The following is a 20,281-nucleotide window of genomic DNA, read 5'->3' as shown; positions in this document are numbered from 1 at the left end:
AAATTTATCACTTCAGTTATGTATGTGGGAGTATCTTAGAAATCATATTTAGCTATTTTGTGTGTGTGGTAGTATCCTCTTTGTAGTAACTATGTATATTTTTTTGTGCTGAGCAAGCAGTTATCGAACAGCTGTGGCAAATATGTCTTCTCACATTTGGGAAGTGGCTTTCTTGCCCCTTTTGTAGCCTCATTGCTCATGTTTTGTTACGGAGGTGAAATAGTGCTTGCTGTATAGTTTGAAGCCATTTTTGTCAGCACTTTTGGGGTAGAGCTGATTAGCTTTAGCCGTTTCTGGAAATCATCTTCCCCATCTCCCCACACATGATTATCACCCTTTTTTCTCTCCTCTTCCATTGCTTGTTAAAGAGCTGAGAAAAAGACTAATAATGTGGGTATTTTATATAATTCACTAAATAATAATATTTTAAACCATTTAAATTGAGTAGAGGGAGTTCCCATTGTGGCGCAGCAGTAACAAATCTGACTAGTGTTCTCATGAGGATGTGGTTTCAATCCCTAGCCCTGCTCAGTGGGTTGAGGATCCCATGTTGCTGTGGCTGTGGCGTAGGCTGGCGGCTGCAGCTCTTATTAGACCCCTAGCCTGGGAACTTCCATTTGCCTCAAGTGCATTTTTACTGTTTAAGTAAAAATAAATAAATTGATTAGAATAGTTTCTTAGTGGAGTTCCCGTTGTGGCGCAGTGGTTAACGAATCTGACTAGGAACGATGAGGTCGCAGGTTCGATCCCTGCCCTTGCTCAGTGGGTTAACGATCCGCATTGCTGTGAGCTGTGGTGTAGGTTGCAGACAAGGCTCAGATCCCGCATTGCTGTGGCTCTGGTGTAGGCCGGGGGCTGCAGCTCTGATTTGACCTCTAGCCTGGAACCTCCATATGCCGCGGGAGCGGCCCAAAGAAATAGCAAAAAAGACAAAAAAAAAAAAAAAAAAAAAAAAAAGAATAGTTTCTTAGTATATACTTTTTAAGCTGAATTATTTTGAATTGTTTTAGTGTTTTAAAAGTTTGTGTATGAACCCGTGTTTAAAGTGGATGAGGAGTTCCTGTCGTGGTGCAGTGGTTAACCAATCCGACCAGGAACCATGAGGTTGTGGATTCGATCTCTGGCCTTGCTCAGTGGGTTAAGGATCCCGCGTTGCCGTGAGCTGTGGTATAGGTTGAAGACACAGCTTGGATCCCGCATTGCTGTGGCTGTGGTGTAGGCCGGCGCTATAACTCCGATTAGACCCCTAGCCTGGGAATTTCCAAATGCCACGGGAAGCGGCCCTAGAAGAGGCAAATAAATAAATAAATAAATAAATGAAGTGGATGAGAAGTGGAGTTCCCATTGTGACTCAGTGATAAGAACCCTACTAGTATCCATGAAGATGGGGGTTCAATCCCTGGCCGTGCTCAGTGGGCTGAGGATCTGGTGTTGCCGTGAGCTGTGGTATAGGTTGCAGATGTGGCTCAGATCCTGCATTGCTATGGCTTTGGTGTAGACTGGCAGCTGCAGCCCTGATTCAACCCCTAGTCTGGGAATTTCCATGTGCTACAGGTTCAGCCCTAAAAAGCAAAAAAAAAAAAAGTAAAGTGGATGAGAAGAATTAAAAACAATTCTCTCTAATAATGTAGCTGAATTGCTTATTTATTGATTCTTCTCTCACTTCTCACTTTAGGCCTATGATCGTCAATTTTTTTTTTTTTTTTTGCTTTTTAGGGATGCACCTGTAGCATGTGGAAGTTCCCAGGCTAGGGGTTGAATTGGAGCTGTAGCTACCGGCCTATACCACAGCCACAGCAACACAGGATCCAAGTCACCTCTGTAACCAGCATCACAGCTCATGGCAATGCTGGATCCTTAACCCACTGAGCGAGGCCAGCGATTGAACCTGTGTCCTCATGGATATTAGTTGGTTCATTACTGCTGAGCCACAACAGGAATGCCCCGTGATCAATTTTTACTCAACGTAATTTTAAAATTTTTGAAAAAGAAGATTTTCTTAGCAAGATATTTTAATGATTCTCTTTAGGGTGAATTTTCTATTATGTAAAGACTTTCCAATTTATTTTTAATTTTTTTAGGGAGGGCGGGAGAGAGATTCTTAAAGTAAAGAAACTTTGTCATGATTTTTGAAATGGATGCAATTTTATGTTGTGTTCTAGGAGGCAATAAATATTTTCATTGAAGACAACTTAACCTTCAATTTGCCTGTCCAGTTCCGTCAGTCAGTCCTAAGAGAACTCTTTCAGAAAGCTCAACAGGGGTAAGTAAGTGAATTACTTTTTGGTTTTTGAATAAAAGAATAAATGTTTATTTCAGGTTTATCAAAAGCATCCCTCTAAATTACCTGTATGTCTGTCATAGTACTTTCCCTTTTTTTTAGTATATGGGAAGTTACATGGCCAGAGGAGCCACTTTAATTTTCATCTAATCCATTTTATTTTATTTTATATTTAATTTGTCTTTTTAGGGCCACACCCACAGCATATGGAGGTTCCCAGGCTAGGGGTCAAATCAGAGCTATAGCTGCGGACCTGCACAACAGCCACAGCCACGCCGGATCCTTAACCCACTGAGCGAGGCCAGGGATCAAACCCGAGTCCTCATGGATATCAGTTGGGTTTGTTAACCACTGAGCCTTGACGTGGAACTCCTCATCTAATCCATTTTAAAAACACTTCGGGGAAAAAAATGTACACAGGAGAATTTGAGTCTGTGATCTAATCTGTAGCTAAATTGTCCCTTGATAAATTCAGAACCCTCCGTTCTTTTTGTTTCCCACTGACTTAGATGTTTACTAATGTGCCTGAATGTGGTAGAATCTTCTCTCTCAATAATAAATGACTTATTCTTGTGAGTTTAGTTTTGTAATATATACCTTTTTTTCAAAAAATTAACATCAGTGTATCTATTTGTGTATTCTACAGAAATGAAGCTCTAGATGAAATCTGTTTTAAAGTCTGTGCCTGTAACACAGTCCGTGATATATTGGAAGGTAGAACAATTAGTGTTCAATTTAATCAGCTATTTCTTAGACCTAATAAAGAGAAAATAGACTTTCTTCTGGAGGTAAGACTTTTTTTCCCCCTTCGATTTATAATTTTGCTTTAAGTTTACCAACAGTGACCTCTTAGTTGCCAGAGCTCTTCTGTCTTCATCTGACTTGCCTCTCTGGCTGATAGTTACTGTGCTGTCCCGCCCTGTCATCTTCTGGGTGATCTTTGCTGGTTCTCCTCCATCTACTTTTCCTTAGTTTTCCACCAACTTCTCTTTTGCTCTCCCTTTAATGTTTTTATTTACAGAAGTCTTGTCCTTAACTCACTCAACCTCTCATATCATTTTATATTCTCATTCAAAATTCAATCACCTGTTTGCTAAAAACGCTCAGATCTGACTTCTCACCTCTTATTTGAGCTCCAGAATCTGTGTCTCTGCTGTATCTTTCTACCTCTTGAATAGTCTTAATGTAATTAGACTTTGAGAGAAATGCATAGAGCACAGTTACTACTCCTAGTTCCAAAAATACAACATTGCCAGCACTCTAGAAGACTTTTTTATGCTCTTTCCCAAACCCTCTCTGCCTCTTCTTGAGAAAACCACTGCCCTGCTTTTTTGTGATGATCATTTCCTTGCTTTTTATTATAGTCGTATCACCTTTGTGTGCGTCTTTAGGGAATATTCTTTAATTTTCCTGTTTTGAACTTTACGTAAATGAAATCATAGAAAATAAACTCTTTCAATTAACGTATTTGTGAGATTTTTTTTCAAATTGTATGCAGATACAGTTTTTTCCCCCTCATTGCTATAAGGCATTCAACATGATGACCATGCAACAGTTTCTTTATTCATTCCCATGATGATGGACATTTGTGTATTTTCTGTTTGTGGCTGTTTTGCTGTTTGGGACAGACTCATACATATATCCTGGTGCCCGCACATACCATTTGTCTGTTACATTGCTGGAGAAAGTGTATCTGCAATATTACTATATGATTTCAAAGTGTTTTTGCCACCAGTGTGCATGCGAGTTCTCATCTTTGCTAACACTTGGTACTGTCAGGTTTCCTGTTAGGGTCACTGTATAATGGTATCTCTTTGAGGTTTTAATGTCCATTTCCTTTAATACTGAGGAATTTAACAGCTTTTCATTTATTTTTTTTATATATGTAGATTTCATCTTTTGAGGTACCTGTTCTAAGTGGTATGCCTCATTTTTCCGTTGAATTGTCTTTTTGTTGCATGGGGGGCACAAGAGTTTTTTGATATATTTTCTCCTTTACCAATTTAAAATATTGTAGGTATCTTCTCTGAGTTTCACTTCTCCTTTAACAATATTTTTATTATTTTAAAAGTTCTTAATTTTATTGTAATAAAATTTACCTATCTTCCATAAAAGAGAAGATTAGTGGATTTCTGTGTCTTAAGAAAGCTTTTCATATCCTTTGGTCATGAAAATTGTCTTATATTTTATCTTCTAAACATTCTAGAGCTTAGCCTTCTTTTCATATTTAGGTCTTTAATTCATCTATGATTGATTTTTACGCATCATGTGAAATAGGGAGGGCTGATGTTCTTTTTTCTCACTTGTTCCAGTACCATTTATTGAAACGTTCATCTTTTTTTTCTACCAATCTCCAGTGCTACTTCTGTTGAATGCCAGATGTCCGTACGTCTGTGGGCCTGTATCCGGGCTGTGTTCTGTACCACTTTTCTCTTTTGTTTACCCATATATCAGTATCCCTATCTCGATAGCATCTGAAGTACAAACCTTGTTTTTCAAAGTTATATTGGTTATTCTTGTCCTTTGGCATTTCTTTATAGAGTCAGCTTGTCAAATTTCACAAATAAGCCTGTTGGATTTTAATTTGGAATTACATTACACTTAAAAACCCATTTAAGACAAATTAGTATCTTTTCAATATTGAATATTCTAATCCATGATCTAGTGTAGCTCTTGATTTATTTATTCCTTTATGTCCTTTTGAGCTTTATAATTTTTACATAGAAGTCTTTTTCTTTTTAATGCACTTAAAAATAGTTTATGCGGGAGTTCCTGTCATGATTCAGCAGGTTAAGAACCTGACTAGTATTCATGAGGATGCGGGTTAGATCCTTGGCCTCACTCAGTGAGTTAAGGATCCAGTATTGCCATGAGCTGTGGTGTAGGTCGCAGATGCGGCTTGGATCTGGCATTGCCTGTGGCTGAGGCGTAGGCCGGCCCCTAGCCTGGGAACTTCCATATGTTGCAGGTGTGGTCCTAAAAAGAAAAGAAAAAGTAGTTTATGCATTGGTAAATAATGATTTTGTTTCCAGCTGCTTTGCTAAATCTTAAAAATTCTGTTAATTTAATCTGTAGGTTCATTTATTTTTCTAAATAAAGTCTTTATAAATAATCATTTTGAGTTTTTCCTTCTCTAACCTTTTCGTTTTTATTTCTTTTGACTTGTTTTATTGTGCTGACAGTGATCTCCAGTACAGTGTTTGGTAGAAGGAGCTCTGGTGTATCATTTTCCTTGCCTGGCAAAGTTCATGTAAAAATGGATTTTTGGCTTTTTTCACTGTTGGTTAAAATTTGCCAATGGTGTTTTTGGGCCTGTAGAGTTTTTTAATTTTTTTGGAAGATTTTTGACATTGATTCAGTTTCATCAGTGATTTCATCAGCTATTCTTTTTTCTTGATTAGTTTTGAAAAGTTCTTTTCTAAGAATTTATCAACTTCATCTAAACTTTTAAGTTGATTAATAGTAAAGTTTTAGGAGTTCCCGTCGTGGCTTAGCAGTTGACGAATCTGACTAGGAACCATGAGGTTGCGGGTTCGATCCCTGGCCTTGCTCAGTGGGTTAAGGAGCCGACGTTGCTGTGAGCTGTGGTGTAGGTCGCAGACGAGGCTGGGATCTGGTGTTGCTGTGGCTGTGGTGTAGGCTGGCGGCTACAGCTCCGATTAGACCCCTAGCCTGGGAACCTCCATATGCTGTGGGAGCGGCCCTAGAAAAGGCAAAAAAAGACCAAAAAAAAAAAAAAAATTAAAGTTTTAAATTATTTTTTTAATGTTTATAGCATCTATAGCGATATCACCTTTTCATGTTTTTAACTTTTAAAAAGTTGAGGTGAATTCATATAACTTATCTCTTGTATTGCTTATCAGGAGTTATCACATAGTCCCTAAGCTATTCATGACACATGTACAGTGTATCTCTATATTTGAAGAAATATTCTGTTATGAAAGGACACTCCAGTATTATTTATCATAAGATCTTACATATGGCAGAAAACTTAATTTATCTATACAAGGCAAAATTATTAGAAGGTAAATATATTGTAATTCTCTAAGATGCTTAGATGTGATATATATATACTGACAAGGTAACCTGTTCGTCTGAGCATAGTACTTTTAAGAGATACTATTTCTGAACATGGTAATTTAAAATACTGTTATTTCTTCTTTTTTTTTTTTTTTTTTTGCCCACGCCCACAGCATGTGGAAGTTACTGGGCCAAGGATCAAACCTGTGCCACAACAGCGCCCAAGCTGCTTCAGTGACACTGGATCCTTAACTTGCTGCTACGCAAGGGAACTGCTCCTTTTTATTCCTTTTAATAGCTTCACTAAGATGTAATTCACTACAGAGTTCACCCCCCTCCTTTTTTTTTTTTCTTCTTTTTAGGGCTGCATTTGCTACAGGAACTCTTGCAGTCTGGCTCTTAATCCACTGTGCCAGAGTGGGAACTCCTGAGTTTAGGGATTTTTACATTAATTTCTTTTTTTTTTTTTTGTCTTTTTGGCTTCTCTGGGACCACTTCTGTGGTATATGGACGTTCCCAGGCTGGGGTCTAATCCGAGCTGTAGCCACCGGCCTACGCCAGAGCCACAGCAATGAGGGATCTGAGCCGCGTCTGCAACCTACACCACAGCTCACGGCAGTGCCGGCTCCTTAACCCACTGAGCAAGGCCGTGGATCGAACCTGCAACCTCATGGTTCCTAGTCAGATTTGTTAACCACTGAGGCAGGCTGGGAACTCCATTAATGTTTTTTTGACGATTATTGATAATATGTGTGAAGGAAGCGAATCTAATAAACTCAGAATAGTATTATAAGAATATTATTTTCAGATAACTAATATTTTCATAGGTAGTTTTGTTTCTCTTTACTTTTATTGTTTTTGGGTTTTTTTCTTTTTAGGGTCACACCAGCGGCGTATGAAAGTCCCCAGGCAAGGGGTTAAATTGGAGCTATAGCTGCCAGCCTATACCACAGCCACAGTAACACGGGATCCAAGCCGCGTCTGTAGACTATACCACAGCTCATGCAATGCTGGATCCTTAACCCACTGAGTGAGGTCAGGGATGGTACCTGTGTCCTCATATCCTAGTTGGATTAGTTACTGCCGATCCATATGGGAACTCCTATTGTTTATTTTTTAAATCTTACCTTTTCAACCATTGGTTCTGTATACCTTAATTAATATTGACCATTCTTTTCATCTGTCTCAGATGAATCTTATCTCACTTTACTGATGAACTAGTGATTCTTAAATTTGACCACTCTGTTTAACTTGGCAGCATACTTTATAAATTTCGGCAGGACTCCTTAGTTTGCTAAATGGTCACATTCCACTCCTACTTCCCTTAATAGAGTCTTCTTTTATCTCATTTCTTAAATTTCTTAACGAAATCTGTGACTGATATGTGTTTGAAAGGAAGATTCTGTTGTTTTTATATCTAAAATTTTCAAGCTGTAGTAGTATAATTATTTTAAAATACCCATATTCAAATAAAAATTACTCAAATTTCTAGGTATGTTCAAGATCAATAAATTTAGAAAAAGCTTCAGATTCTTTGAAAGGGAACATGGCTGCTTTTCTAAAGTAAGTGCCTTTCTTTTCTTTTCTCTTTTTTCCCCTTAACTGTGAACTTATACTCCTGTGAGAAAAATATCTTTTATTATCATTTAGGATTTGTTCTGCATTTGTTATAATCAGTCAATAATTGGTATTTGAGAACAGTTATGGTTTAGATTCATGTAGCCACACAAAACCTAGGATTCTGTCGCTTACTCTTTTTGTATATGTAGCGTTGAAATCACAATTTAAATAAGGACCAAAGAGGAATACTTAACCTTATTTCAAATTATTGTGCAATTTATGAAATGGTGGCTTTTTAATATGGGTTTATTAATAAAAATTGGTTAATATGGTTGTTTTCCCCAAACTAAAATTATACACTTCTTTGTTTTATAATATTTCTTACTGATCTAGGAATGTGTGTCTGGGGTTGGAAGATCTGCAGTATGTTTTCATGATTTCTTCACATGAGCTTTTCATTACATTGTTGAAAGATGAAGAACGAAAGCTACTTGTTGATCAGATGAGGAAAAGATCCCCTAGAGTGAATCTGTGCATTAAACCTGTAACTTCATTTTATGATATCCCAGGTTAGCTCTGCTAGCTCAAATGTTGGCACCTTTTGCCCCTCAGTGTATTTGAGGATATCCTCGTATTTGTTTCACTTAGGCCAGTAATTAATAGAAGTTTACCTGTCTTCTGTGGTTATATTTCTATCTAAGCAGTTAAGTCTTGGGACTCTGCTGAGTCTTTGATTAATGGAGATTTAAGCCTAGATACATGAAAGGTTTTAGCTGGGGAAATAGACCCACTTCACTCGGCTACTGTGTTCTTGGAGGTAAAAAACAGGATGGGGGTGGGGAGCAGTTGAGAACCAAAAAAGGTACAGGCTTTCATGCATTTCAGCCAGTTTATCACTGTGACACTGTCTGCTGGCTAAACGTTCAGCCTTGGCAACACTGCCGTTTTTGCCTTATTTGATTATTTCCTTCCATTTTTTGCTTGCATTTTTATGAATATAAGTAGAAAATACAGTGTTGCTGTAAGAAATACAAGCTTTTAAACAATGTAGGAGAGACAGAAAATTCACTTGGTTGAACAAAATTTCAGCTGCTTTGATCCTCATTAGATTTAAATTTGGCTAGTTGTAAAGGAAAAGAATAATATTAACATACATAAAATGGTAGAAATGCATTATTGAAGACTGTATCTGAAAGCTGGGTTATAATCAGGGATTTTAATGATCATTTTTGGTTCACTGAAAGGCAGTACCTCTACTACCTCCTCATTCTCTCCCTTCAAAAAAACACATATCCTTGATGTGTATTACTCAAAATTAACATTTTATACATGATTTTAACACAGTATGTTCAAAAGTAGGAGACTGTCTATATAAGTTAAATTTTTCTGTATATCTCTGTGTACCAGTTATTGATTTTGTCTGTTTATATTTTCATTATCTTTATCTTACATGCATTTGTGTATTAAATGCAGACATAATACGGATTATGTTAGGCTTTCTGTATGAGGATGAAGTTAATACATAATTTGCATTATGTTGAGTAAATCAGTTTTCGCGAGTTTCTTTTAACTTACAGTACTTAACAAACATGCACAATTTCAGTAAATTACCATTCTTATATTTATAGGGTTATATATACCTTTGAGTCAAATCATTGTTTAAAGGGAAATCTCTTCCTTTCTTAGCCTCAGCAAGTGTTAACATTGGCCAGTTGGAGCATCAACTGATACTGTCAGTGGATCCCTGGAGGATTCGACAGATTTTAATTGAATTACATGGGATGACCTCAGAGCGCCAATTCTGGACAGTATCAAATAAGGTAAGAAAGCCTCTGTTAAGAACAGATAAGAAAATTACCCTTGTTTTCTGATGCTTTTTTGAGAATAAGAGCCCCTTTTGGTCACCAGTTCATTAACAGCGTGAAGGACCTTCACATGACAGTGTCCTTTGAACATCAGTTGACAGAGAAAATAGGAAATAGCCAAAAAAGATACTGTTAAACCAATAACAGCTACAAATGAGTTTATATTTCAGGTTACAGCATCTACATGCATTTTCTTTTTTTTATTTTATTTTTTTGTTGTCTTTTTAGGGCTGCACCCGTGGCATATGGAGGTTCCCAGGCTAGGGTCGAATTGGAGCTGTAGCCGCCAGCCTATGCCACAGCAGTGCCAGATCTGAGCCACTTCTGCGACCTACACCACAGCTCACAGCAATACTGGATGCTTAACCCATTGAGCGAGGCCAGGGATGGAACCTGTGTCACGGATTCTAGTCAGATTCATTTCCTCTGAGCCATGATGGGAACTCCTCTATATGCATTTTCAATACATCTATAAATATGTGAATAAGGTATATTATTTATGCAGTCTGTAGCTAATACTTGCCGTGTGTTTATAGGGAATATACTCTTGAAGTCTAAAACCTACAGCTTGGAACTACTTCATTAAAACTTCTTTATAGGAGTTCCCGTCGTGGCGCAGTGGTTAACGAATCCGACTAGGAACCATGAGGTTGAGGGTTCGGTCCCTGGCCTTGCTCAGTGGGTTGACGATCCGGCGTTGCCGTGAGCTGTGGTGTAGGTTGCAGACGCGGCTTGGATCCCGCGTTGCTGTGGCTCTGGTGTAGGCCGGTGGCTGCAGCTCCGATTCGACCCCTAGCCTGGGAACCTCCATATGCCGCGGGAGCGGCCCAAGAAATAGCAACAAAACAACAACAACAACAACAACAACAACAAAGAAAAAAAAAAACTTTATAGAACATTTTTAACTGTCAAGCTGATTTAGTTACGTGTTTCTGAAGTTGTCTATTTAAAAGTTTTCCTGTATGGAAAGTGCAAATGAAAATAGCTTTTTAAACATTTCAGTGGAATGTAGCTAGAGATACGAGGGCACTAGTCCATAGATAGAGGCGAAACTAAAGTAATATGGCAGTGCTTCTAATTTAACTGCATCCTCTGGCTCTGCTGTATGTACAATAGAAAGCAGCCAGAAGTTGATGTATATTTTATGGGGTTTGAACATGCAAAGTGCAGTGAAATGAAAAATTGCTCTGAACTTTAGTTGGTTTCTTTAGCATTAACATTGCTCTTCATGTTCATCTTTATTGGTGAGGAAGTATATATAGCATGATATTAAGAGCGGGCATTCTGGTACTGAGTTTGCATCCCAGCTCCATACTTAACTAATGTATCATCTTCAGCGAGTCAACGTCTGTGTGCCTCCATTTTCTCATCTGTAAAATGGAGATAATGGTGCCTACTTAATAATACTGTTGTGAGGACCATGTGGGTTAATCCATAAAACTCCTAGGGTTTTTTTCCCTTTATTTTTATAGGCCATCTTTTAGAAAGAGACCATGCATTTAATTAATTTTTTAGTAGCTCATTATACTGAATGTATTCATTTTGATTAGCATTTCATTATGGCTGTCATTGAGCTTTCTTTTTCAAAAATGACCTTTGAAAGATTTTTTTTGGTCTTTTTGCTATTTCTTGGGCCGCTCCCGTGGCATATGGAGGTTCCCAGGCTAGGGGTCGAATCGGAGCTGTAGCCACTGGCCTATGCCAGAGCCACAGCAACGCGGGATCCGAGCTGCGTCTGCAACCTACACCACAGCTCACGGCAACGCCGGATCGTTAACCCACTGAGTAAGGGCAGGGATTGAACCCACAGCCTCATGGTTCCTAGTCGGATTCGTTAACCACTGCGCCACGACGGGAACTCCTGAAAGATTTTTTTAAATGGTGTTGACTATTACTGAAAGATTCTGATCTAGATATGGCTTTGTGTGTGTGTGTATTTATGTATTTTTGTTTCTTCTAGTGGGAGGTACCTTCTGTTTATAGTGGTGTTATCCTGGGATTAAAGACAATTTAACAAGAGATTTGGTTTACATTCTCATGGCCAAAGGTTTACACTGCAGCACTGTTAAGGTGAGTAAAAGCATAACATTCATTGACCTCTGGCTAAGAATATGCTTTATTGGCGTTTTCTTGTGGCTTAGCGGGTTAAAGATCCAGCACTGTCACTGCAGCAGCTCAGGTCGCTGCTATGGGGCGGGTTCAGTTCTTGGACTGGGAACTTCTACATGTTGCAGGTCTGGCCAAAAAAAAAAAAAGAATATGCTTTATTAACTTAGCATGAAGCCAGGAATTAGAATCAGTTATGTTTTCCTGATCTTTTTTTTTTTTTTTCTTGTTTGGAAGCATATATACCCCATAGTATATGGAGTTCCTGGGCCAGGGATCAGATCTGAGGCACAGTTGTGACCTACTTGGCAGCTGCAGCAGTGCTGGATCCTTTAACCCACTGTGCTGGGCCAGGGATCAAACCTGCATCCTGGAGCTGCAGAGATGCCATCGATCCTGTTGCACCACAGGAGAAACTCCATTTTCCTGCTCTTAAAATCATAATCATAGACCTAAGAGAATTAGATGTTTGGGTTTATTCTTTTTTATTTACCCTCGTAACTATGGAAATGGTCTTGGACATATGGATACTACTCTGTTTCTTTTAAAAAATTAGAGATGGAGTTCCTGTCGTGGCTCAGTGGTTAACGAATCTGACTGGGAACCATGAGGTTGCGGGTTCGATCCCTGGCCTTGCTTAATGGGTTAAGGATCTGGCGTTGCCGTGAGCTGTGGTGTAGGTTGCAGACGCGGCTCGGCTCGGATCCTGCATTGCTGTGGCTGTGGTGTAGGCCGGTGGCTACAGCTCTGATTTGCCCCCTCGCCTGGGAAACTCCATATGCTGCGGGAGTGGCTCAAGAAATGGCAAAAAGACAAAAAAAAAAAAAATTAGAGAACACGAGTAGTTGTTATTTGTACTTTTTTTTTTTTTTTTTTTTTTTTTTGCTTTTTAGGGCTGCACCTATGGCATATGGACGTTCTCAGGTTAGGGGTTGAAGTGGAGCTGTAGCTGCTGGCCTACACCACAGCTATAGCAACACAGGATCTGAGCCTCTTCTGTGACCTACACCACAGTTCATGGCAACACTGGATTCTTAACCCATTGAACAAGGCCAGGGATTGAACCCGCATCCTCATGAATACTAGTCAGGCTCGTTACCCTTGAGCCACAATGGGAACTTCCTGTTATTTGTGTTTAAGATTCAGTTAATAAAAGATTGTATTCCAAGCTAAGGAAAAAAAGAAAAAGCTAAAACCCAAAAACCCTTAAAATTATTTTTGTAGATTTTACATAAGGAATTTGTAATCTATTTTGGAAATAGTCTGGACTGGAAATACAGATTTAAGAATCAGCAGAGATCTCCCTGGGAGAATATACGGAACTTAGGAGATCCAACCTTGGATCCAAGAAAGAGCGATGTGATAGGTGTGAGAACCAGACTTGTGGAGTCATAATAGCTAAGGAGAGAGAGGATGTTAAGAAAGAGAATGACCAGCCTCTTGGAGTTCCAGTCGTGGCTCCGTGGTTAGCGAACCCGGCTAGCATCCATAAGGATGCGGGTTCGATCCCTGGCCTTGCCCAGTGGGTTAAGGATCTGGTGTTGCCTTGAGCTGTGGTGTAGGTCACAGACATGGCTTGGATCCTCCGTTGCTGTGGCTCTGGTGTAGGTCGGCAACTACAGCTCCGTTTAGACCCCTAGCCTGGGAACCTCCATATGCTGCGGGTGCAGCCCTAAAAAGACAAAAGACAAAAAAAAAAAAAAAAAAGAAAGAGAATGACCAGCCTCTTAAGAGAAGACAGCCTCTAAGTCCAGTAAGTAACTGAAAGGTGTGCAGTACAATTAGATCTTTGTTTAGTGAGAGCTGTTTCTTCTTCATGATGTGGTGATAGAAGCCAGATTATAGGAGTGAAGGAAGCATGTGGAGAGAGTGAGCGAAGGCTTATCTTTGGAAAAGTTGGAAGACATATGTAGGAAAGGGCTTGGATCATAGCTGATTTGATTTCTTTATTAGCCGGTTATGTAGGCTAATAGGGTTATGTGCAAAACATTCGAACGTGGAACCTTGTTGAAGGGGGTAGAGTTTATTTATTTATTTATTTTTGTCTTTTTAGGGTCGCACCTGCAGTGTATAGAAGTTCCCAGGCAAGGGGTCTATTCGGAGCCACAGCTGCCAGCCACAGCAATGCCAGATCTGAGCTTCGTCTGCGACTTACCCCACAGCTGACGGCAACACTGGATCCTTAACCAACTGAGCGAGGCCAGGGATGAACCCTCAACCTCATGGTTCCTAGTTGGATTGTTTCTGTTGTGCCACAACGGGAACTCTGAAGGGGATAAAGTTTCATTCTGACTATTAGAGATGGAGAAGGGTGTTTACTCATGGAATTTTATACCTATACAATGTATGTGTATAATTATATAAAAATTTTATTTTCATTATTTTATAATTTATGTAAAACTTGTTTAGCATGTATTGATTATTAGATCTTTTTGTAATTATAAAATAATTAAGTATTAATTGGAATAAATCAGCAATGCAGAGATGATAAAGAAAAAGATAGTCTAGGAGTTACCATTGTAGCTCAGCAGGTTAAGAACCTGACTAGCATCCATGAGGATGCAGGTTCGATCCCTGGCCTTGCTCAGTTGGTTAAGGATCCAGAGTTGCTATGGCTGTGGTGTATGATGGCAGCTATAGCTCTGATTCGACCCCCTAGCCCAGGAACTTCCATATGCTGTGGGTGCGGCCCTGAAAAAAAAAAAGACCAAAAAAAAAATATATATATATGAGAAAAGAAAAAGATAATCTGGCCTCACTCCCCTGGATAACCAGTGTTAACCATTTAAACTAATTCTTTTCCTCTTTTTTCTTTACTTATAAAGATACATATTTTTTTATTCCAGAGGAAGGATGATTCAGGCTCTTCTGTTATTTCTTTTCATAGGACTTTTCCCATGCTAAACAGCTATTTGCTGCTTGTTTGGAGTTGGTGACAGAGTTCTCACCAAAACTTCGTCAGGTCATGCTGAATGAGATGCTGCTTTTGGATATTCACACACATGAAGCTGGAACAGGGCAGTCAGGAGAGAGACCTCCTTCTGATCTTATTAGTAGAGTGCGAGGATATCTGGAAATGAGGCTTCCTGGTAAGACTTCTTTACAAAGCCAAATTTCAGAAATTCAGTACTCATGTAACTCTGGGGGAAAATCCTAAAAGAATATTTACTGGACTTTTTACCATCTATGAAAAAATTATTTTCCTCTTAAAACAGAATTCAGATGTGGAGTTCACTTGAGAACACTGGGGGAAATGATTGCCATAAATAGGGGCCAGAAATTTGTTCTTTCACAGTTCTAGAGAAGAGAGATCTGAAATCAAGGGTTCTGCAGGGTCTTGCCCCTTTTAAAGGCCCAAGAGGAGTCCTTCCTTGCCTCTCTCTAGCGTCTGGTGGTTTCCAGCTGCCTTTGGCGTTCTTGGGCTTGTAGCTTCATCACTCCAGTCTTTGCCTTCTTCCCCTGGCTTCCTGTGTGTGTGTGTCTATGTCTGTGTGTGTGTTTCCTCTCCTCTTGCAAGGGCACCCGTCATTGGATTTAGGATCTGCCTTAATTCAGTCTGACTTCATTTTATCTAACCAGATCTTTAAAGACTCTGTTGCCAAGTAAGGTCATCCTCTGAAGTTTCAGCTGGGAATAAATTTGGAGGGGACACCATTCAACACACTACAGAAATCGTATTGCAGTTTTAAGATTTTCTGAGAGAGGACTCAACATGCCCTTGAGGCTACATTGATGCTTTATTATCGAAGGTTTCTTTCCTCATTGCTGCTGTAGATGGCCCTCAAAATGATTTCCACTGGGTCAGGAACTCACTTGTCACTTTAGGAACAGATTTTGCTTTTCCATTTCTACATGTAAATATCTTGATATGAAAAGGGGCTTATCATAAGAGCTATCATCTGGATTACAGATAAGTCTTGCTTAGTTAAAGCACTGTCTGAATTTTACGTGTTTTAATGATATTTAGAGCAATGAAATTATACTGTCCACATTTAATACTGTAAACAGTAAAACTGAGGTGTAAAGGGAAGATGGTAATAATGTGTCCAAACAAATGGCTGCTGGCCCTCTCGGATCTTTGGAATTAATTCAATTGTCACTACATTGTGATTTCTTTAAGAAATTAGAACTTTTAGCTCTCTGTAGTTAGAATACCTTTGAACCTTAATGCATCAGTGCCCTTCAATAGCATAATACAAATTGATCTAATATATACTGTCAATGGAGTATTTTCTTTTTTAAAGGTTGAAGATTGGTTTTTCCTACATGATTTCTCTAAAATAAAAAACAAAAAGAATTAAAAAAAAAAAACCCTAGTGTTGAGTGTGAACTACACGTCAGACACTGTTCTAAGAGCTTAGGTGCATAACTGATTTAGTCCTCACGTCAGCTCTGTGCAGTTCCCAGGCCAGGGATTGAACCCTCACCACAGCAGCGACCAGAGCCTCTGCGTGACATTTGACATTGTTGGATCCTTCACCACTGTACCACAAGAAAACTCCTGAAGTAGCCTCTTATTTAATTTTCCCCATTTTGTAAATCAGGAAACTGAGATTAAGGCATCTGGCCTAAGTCACGATGAGACAGAAAAAACTATGTTTTAAACTTAGTCCAGCTTAAGTGTATGCTTTTACTCTTTGAAATAGTTAGAAATGCTTTTAAATAATTGTAGTCTCTTTGTTTTACCTTTCTGGCATTTGAGTAATTTCACTTTTTCCTCCTTTCTTCCCCTAACTTACTGAATGTTCATCTACTTATCCCATGATTTGTGCTATAAACCGCATGCTCTGCAAACCGTGTTGTAAACAGTGTTTGAAATGAGAAGGAAGGGATGGATGTACTATTACAGAGAAAAGTATTGAACCCTCCTCTCTAGATGCTGATTCTTCAAGATCCATTGTGGACTCCTAAAGAGAGATGTGCAGTAAATAAAGGAAGCCTTGGGGCCAAATGTTGTCTGGCCTTCCTTTGGCAAAGTGCACAGCGCACAGTGCCCTGCTGTGCATTGGAGATTAAATTCACTTCTGTCTTCATTCCTTCTTTAAGAAGATGAGGCAAATAATGTATTTTTATTTTATTTTGCTGTGTTCTTAGGCCTTTTTTGTTGACTCCATTTGATTTTGGAATAAAGTGAGATATAAACAAATTATTTTAGCCATAGGCACAGACTCTTTAGAAAGACTGAAAAGACAATATATAGGTACTCAAGAAGTTTAATAGCTTTCCTCTTTCTTCTTTTGGCTGTCCCTGTGTCATATGGGCCACAGGGATCCCGGGTCAGGGATCAAATCCATGCCATAGCAGCAACCTGAGCCACAGTAGTGGTACTGGATCTATAACCTGCTGAGCCAGTGGAGAACTCCAGTAGCTCTCTCTCTCTTTTTTTTTTTTTTTTTTTTTTTTTTTTTGGCTTTTTAGTGCTGCACCCAAGGCATATGGAGGTTCCCAGGCTAGAGGTCGAATCAGAGCTACCACTGCTGGCCTATACCGCAGCCATAGCAGCACAGGATCCAAGCCATATGTGCAACCTACACCACAGTTCATGGCAACGCCAGATCCATAACCCACTGAGCGAGGCCAGGGATCGAATCTTCAACCTCATGGTAACTAGTCAGATTAGTTTCCGCTACACCACAACAGGAACTCCTCCAGTAGCTCTCTTCATTTTAAGTTTTAGCATTGTTACTTAGTACCCATTGGGTTTCTTTTTCTCTTTCTTGAAATACATTAAAACCTGAGTATTACATGCTTTGAACTACAGAAATTCGTAGCATTTAATATAAAGGTATGTTTAATAATCGTTTCAAAGGAAATAATGGTTGAACAATTCTGAGTGATTTTTATTTTCATATTTTTAAAATTTAAAATTGTTACCTGTAGGAGTTCCTGCAGAGGCACAGTGGGTTAAGAATCTGGCATTGCTGCAGCTATGGCACAGGTCACAGCTGTGGCTCAGATTTGATCCCCGCCCAGGAACTTCCATATGCAGCAGGTATGGTGAAAAAGAAAAAAAAATTGTTATCTGTAGAGTAAATCTTTTTTGAGTCAGTGAATGATTTGTCTCTTAAGAATGTTTATTACGTTTTTGGGGGGTTCCTGTCGTGGCGCAGCAGAAATGAATCTGACTAGGAACCATGAGGTTGCGGGTTCGATCCCTGGCCTCCCTCAGTGGGTTGGGGATCTGGCGTTGCCGTGAGCTATGATGTAAGTTGCAGACATGGCTTGGATCTGGCATTACTGTGCCTCTGGCATAGGCCAGCAGCAATGGCTCCAATTAGACCCCTAGCCTGGGAACCTCCTTATGCCGCTGGTGTGGCCCTATAAGAACAAAAGACAAAAAAAGAAAAAAAGAATACTTATTACATTTTAGTCAGAAAATATTAAAAAATGAAAAATATATTAACTCAGATTTATTACAGTTTTACACATGGTTTAACCTGTTTTTGTGCTCTAAATGTGCCAAAGGTTTATACTGTACCATTACATACTTGTTTTGTTTGTGTGATTATTCTCTGCTCAATTTAATGATAAATTTGTAAAGGTTAGATACCAACTTTTAGACTTCACATAGAGTGTTAGTCATTTTAGGTTAAGCTGTTAGTACAGATTTTTGCTGATTAACAGTGGAGACTGTGGCAGTCTCTTATTGAGAAACCCTAAACTTTCTAGAGAAAAGTGTAAATTGTTAGAGTTTTTCTATTTTTTTCATCTGTAACTTTTTTTTCCATTCTGATAGGAGTTGCTTTTTTTTTTTTTTTTTTTTTTTTTTTTAATTTTATGGCCATACTCACGGCAAATGGAATTCCCAGGCCAGGATGAAATCCCAGATGCAGCTGCAGCAACGCCAGATCCTCCCACTGTGCCAGGCCAGGGGTCGAACATGCACTTTCGCAGCAACTGGTTGGATTCTTAACCCACTGTACCACTGCAGGAATTCTGAGAGTTGCTTTTTTTTGTTTTGCTTTGTTTTTTTAATTTTATTGGAGTATAGTTGACTTAATGTTGTATTAGTTTCTCTGTTGTTTTTAATTTGTTTAGCTGGAATTTGAGGAACTCTTTGCTTTGTTCTTCTAACGTTAATGATGGTAATTCCAACTACTTTCTTTCTTTATTAGATATTCCTCTTCGTCAGGTTATTGCCGAGGAGTGTGTTGCTTTTATGTTAAACTGGAAAGAAAATGAGTACCTTACGCTTCAGGTTCCTGCATTTCTGCTTCAGAGTAATCCATATGTAAAGGTAATTCGTGTTTAATCTAAATAAAAGGATTATTTGGGTGGGATTATTGGACCAGTTTCTTTAGATCTATACTACTTAGGGATCTTGTCCATTTTCTAAGATGCAGTGAAAGATTGGACAAATGCTTATTGGTTTATAGGTAAAAGTATAGCTTTTGATAATTCAGGCACTTGAGTTTGCCCTTCCTAATATTTTTTCCTAATACACCACAGTTATGAGAATGCCAGCAAGAATTTAGTTAGGAGCCAATGTTTTGGTATAATCCTAAACTAGTGAGATTTTAATCAGCTTTTCTTACATTAATTGATGTAATCAAACCCTGGTTTCAGCTCTGTAATACCCAGGTCTGCCTGGGTTGAACTGGGGGAGCAGTCAAGGCTGAGCTGCACCCTTTTTCCATCTGAGCAACTTACCCTTGGTTAGACCCCACTAAACTCTCTTAAGTTGATGCCTGATTCTTATTAGTGTATTTGCTTCTTATTAGTAATTATCTCCATATGAAGGCATTTAGTGAACTGAGGGTAGGTTATTCGTGTATTCTCATTTCTTAATTACATCTATTTTGTACAACTGAAAATGCTTCTGGGTGAAGAAAATGTCAAAAATAAAGATATACAGAGTTCCCATCGTGACGCAGTGGTTGGCAAATCCAACTAGGAACCATGAGGTTGTGGGTTCGGTCCTGCCCTTGCTCAGTGGGTTAACGATCCGGCGTTGCCGTGAGCTGTGGTGTAGGTTGCAGACGTGGCTCGGATCCCGCGTTGCTGTGGCTCTGGCATAGGCTGGCGGCTACAGCTCCGATTTGACCCCTAGCCTGGGAACCTCCCATATGCCGTGGGAGCGGCCCAAGAAATGGCAAAAAGACAAAAAAATAAATAAATAAAAAATAAAGATATACAAAAGATTTTCCGTAAGATTTTATCTTTCATGTGTTGATGTTATGTTTACCCTGAATAAACAGTGAGCTTTTCTCCTTTTCTCATCTGGCAGTTAAAAAAACCAAAACATTTCATGATTTAACATTTTTTTTTTTGTATGTGTTTGGTCCTTCAGATTTCCTTATTCTTCTCTTAATGCTTGGTATTACCTTTTGTTCTTATCTGCCTCATTTCATCTTTAGTACATTGTCCCTTAAATCAGTGACTGTCTTGGAACCTTGCAAGACTGTACCAATTTGTTTTTGGTTATTTGTTTCTTCCTCCTTATTTCATG

The 20,281-nt window shown here is 38.9% G+C and overlaps 1 protein-coding gene across 1 annotated transcript in view; it reads left to right on the top strand.

The window, feature by feature from the left end:
- Positions 1-20,281, top strand: part of INTS8 (integrator complex subunit 8) — a 58,140-nt gene that overhangs the window by 19,813 nt on the left and 18,046 nt on the right. Inside the window, 9 exon segments of the mRNA XM_003125559.5 lie at positions 2,163-2,263; positions 2,928-3,069; positions 7,794-7,864; positions 8,255-8,430; positions 9,548-9,681; positions 11,687-11,717; positions 11,720-11,796; positions 14,720-14,921; positions 18,948-19,069. Of these exon segments, the coding sequence (XP_003125607.3) occupies positions 2,163-2,263; positions 2,928-3,069; positions 7,794-7,864; positions 8,255-8,430; positions 9,548-9,681; positions 11,687-11,717; positions 11,720-11,796; positions 14,720-14,921; positions 18,948-19,069 (1,056 nt within the window).

This window comes from Sus scrofa, chromosome 4 (genome assembly GCF_000003025.6).
Source record: "Sus scrofa isolate TJ Tabasco breed Duroc chromosome 4, Sscrofa11.1, whole genome shotgun sequence".
Taxonomy (NCBI): Eukaryota; Metazoa; Chordata; class Mammalia; order Artiodactyla; family Suidae; genus Sus; species Sus scrofa.
This window is presented reverse-complemented; position numbering and strand designations above follow the sequence as displayed.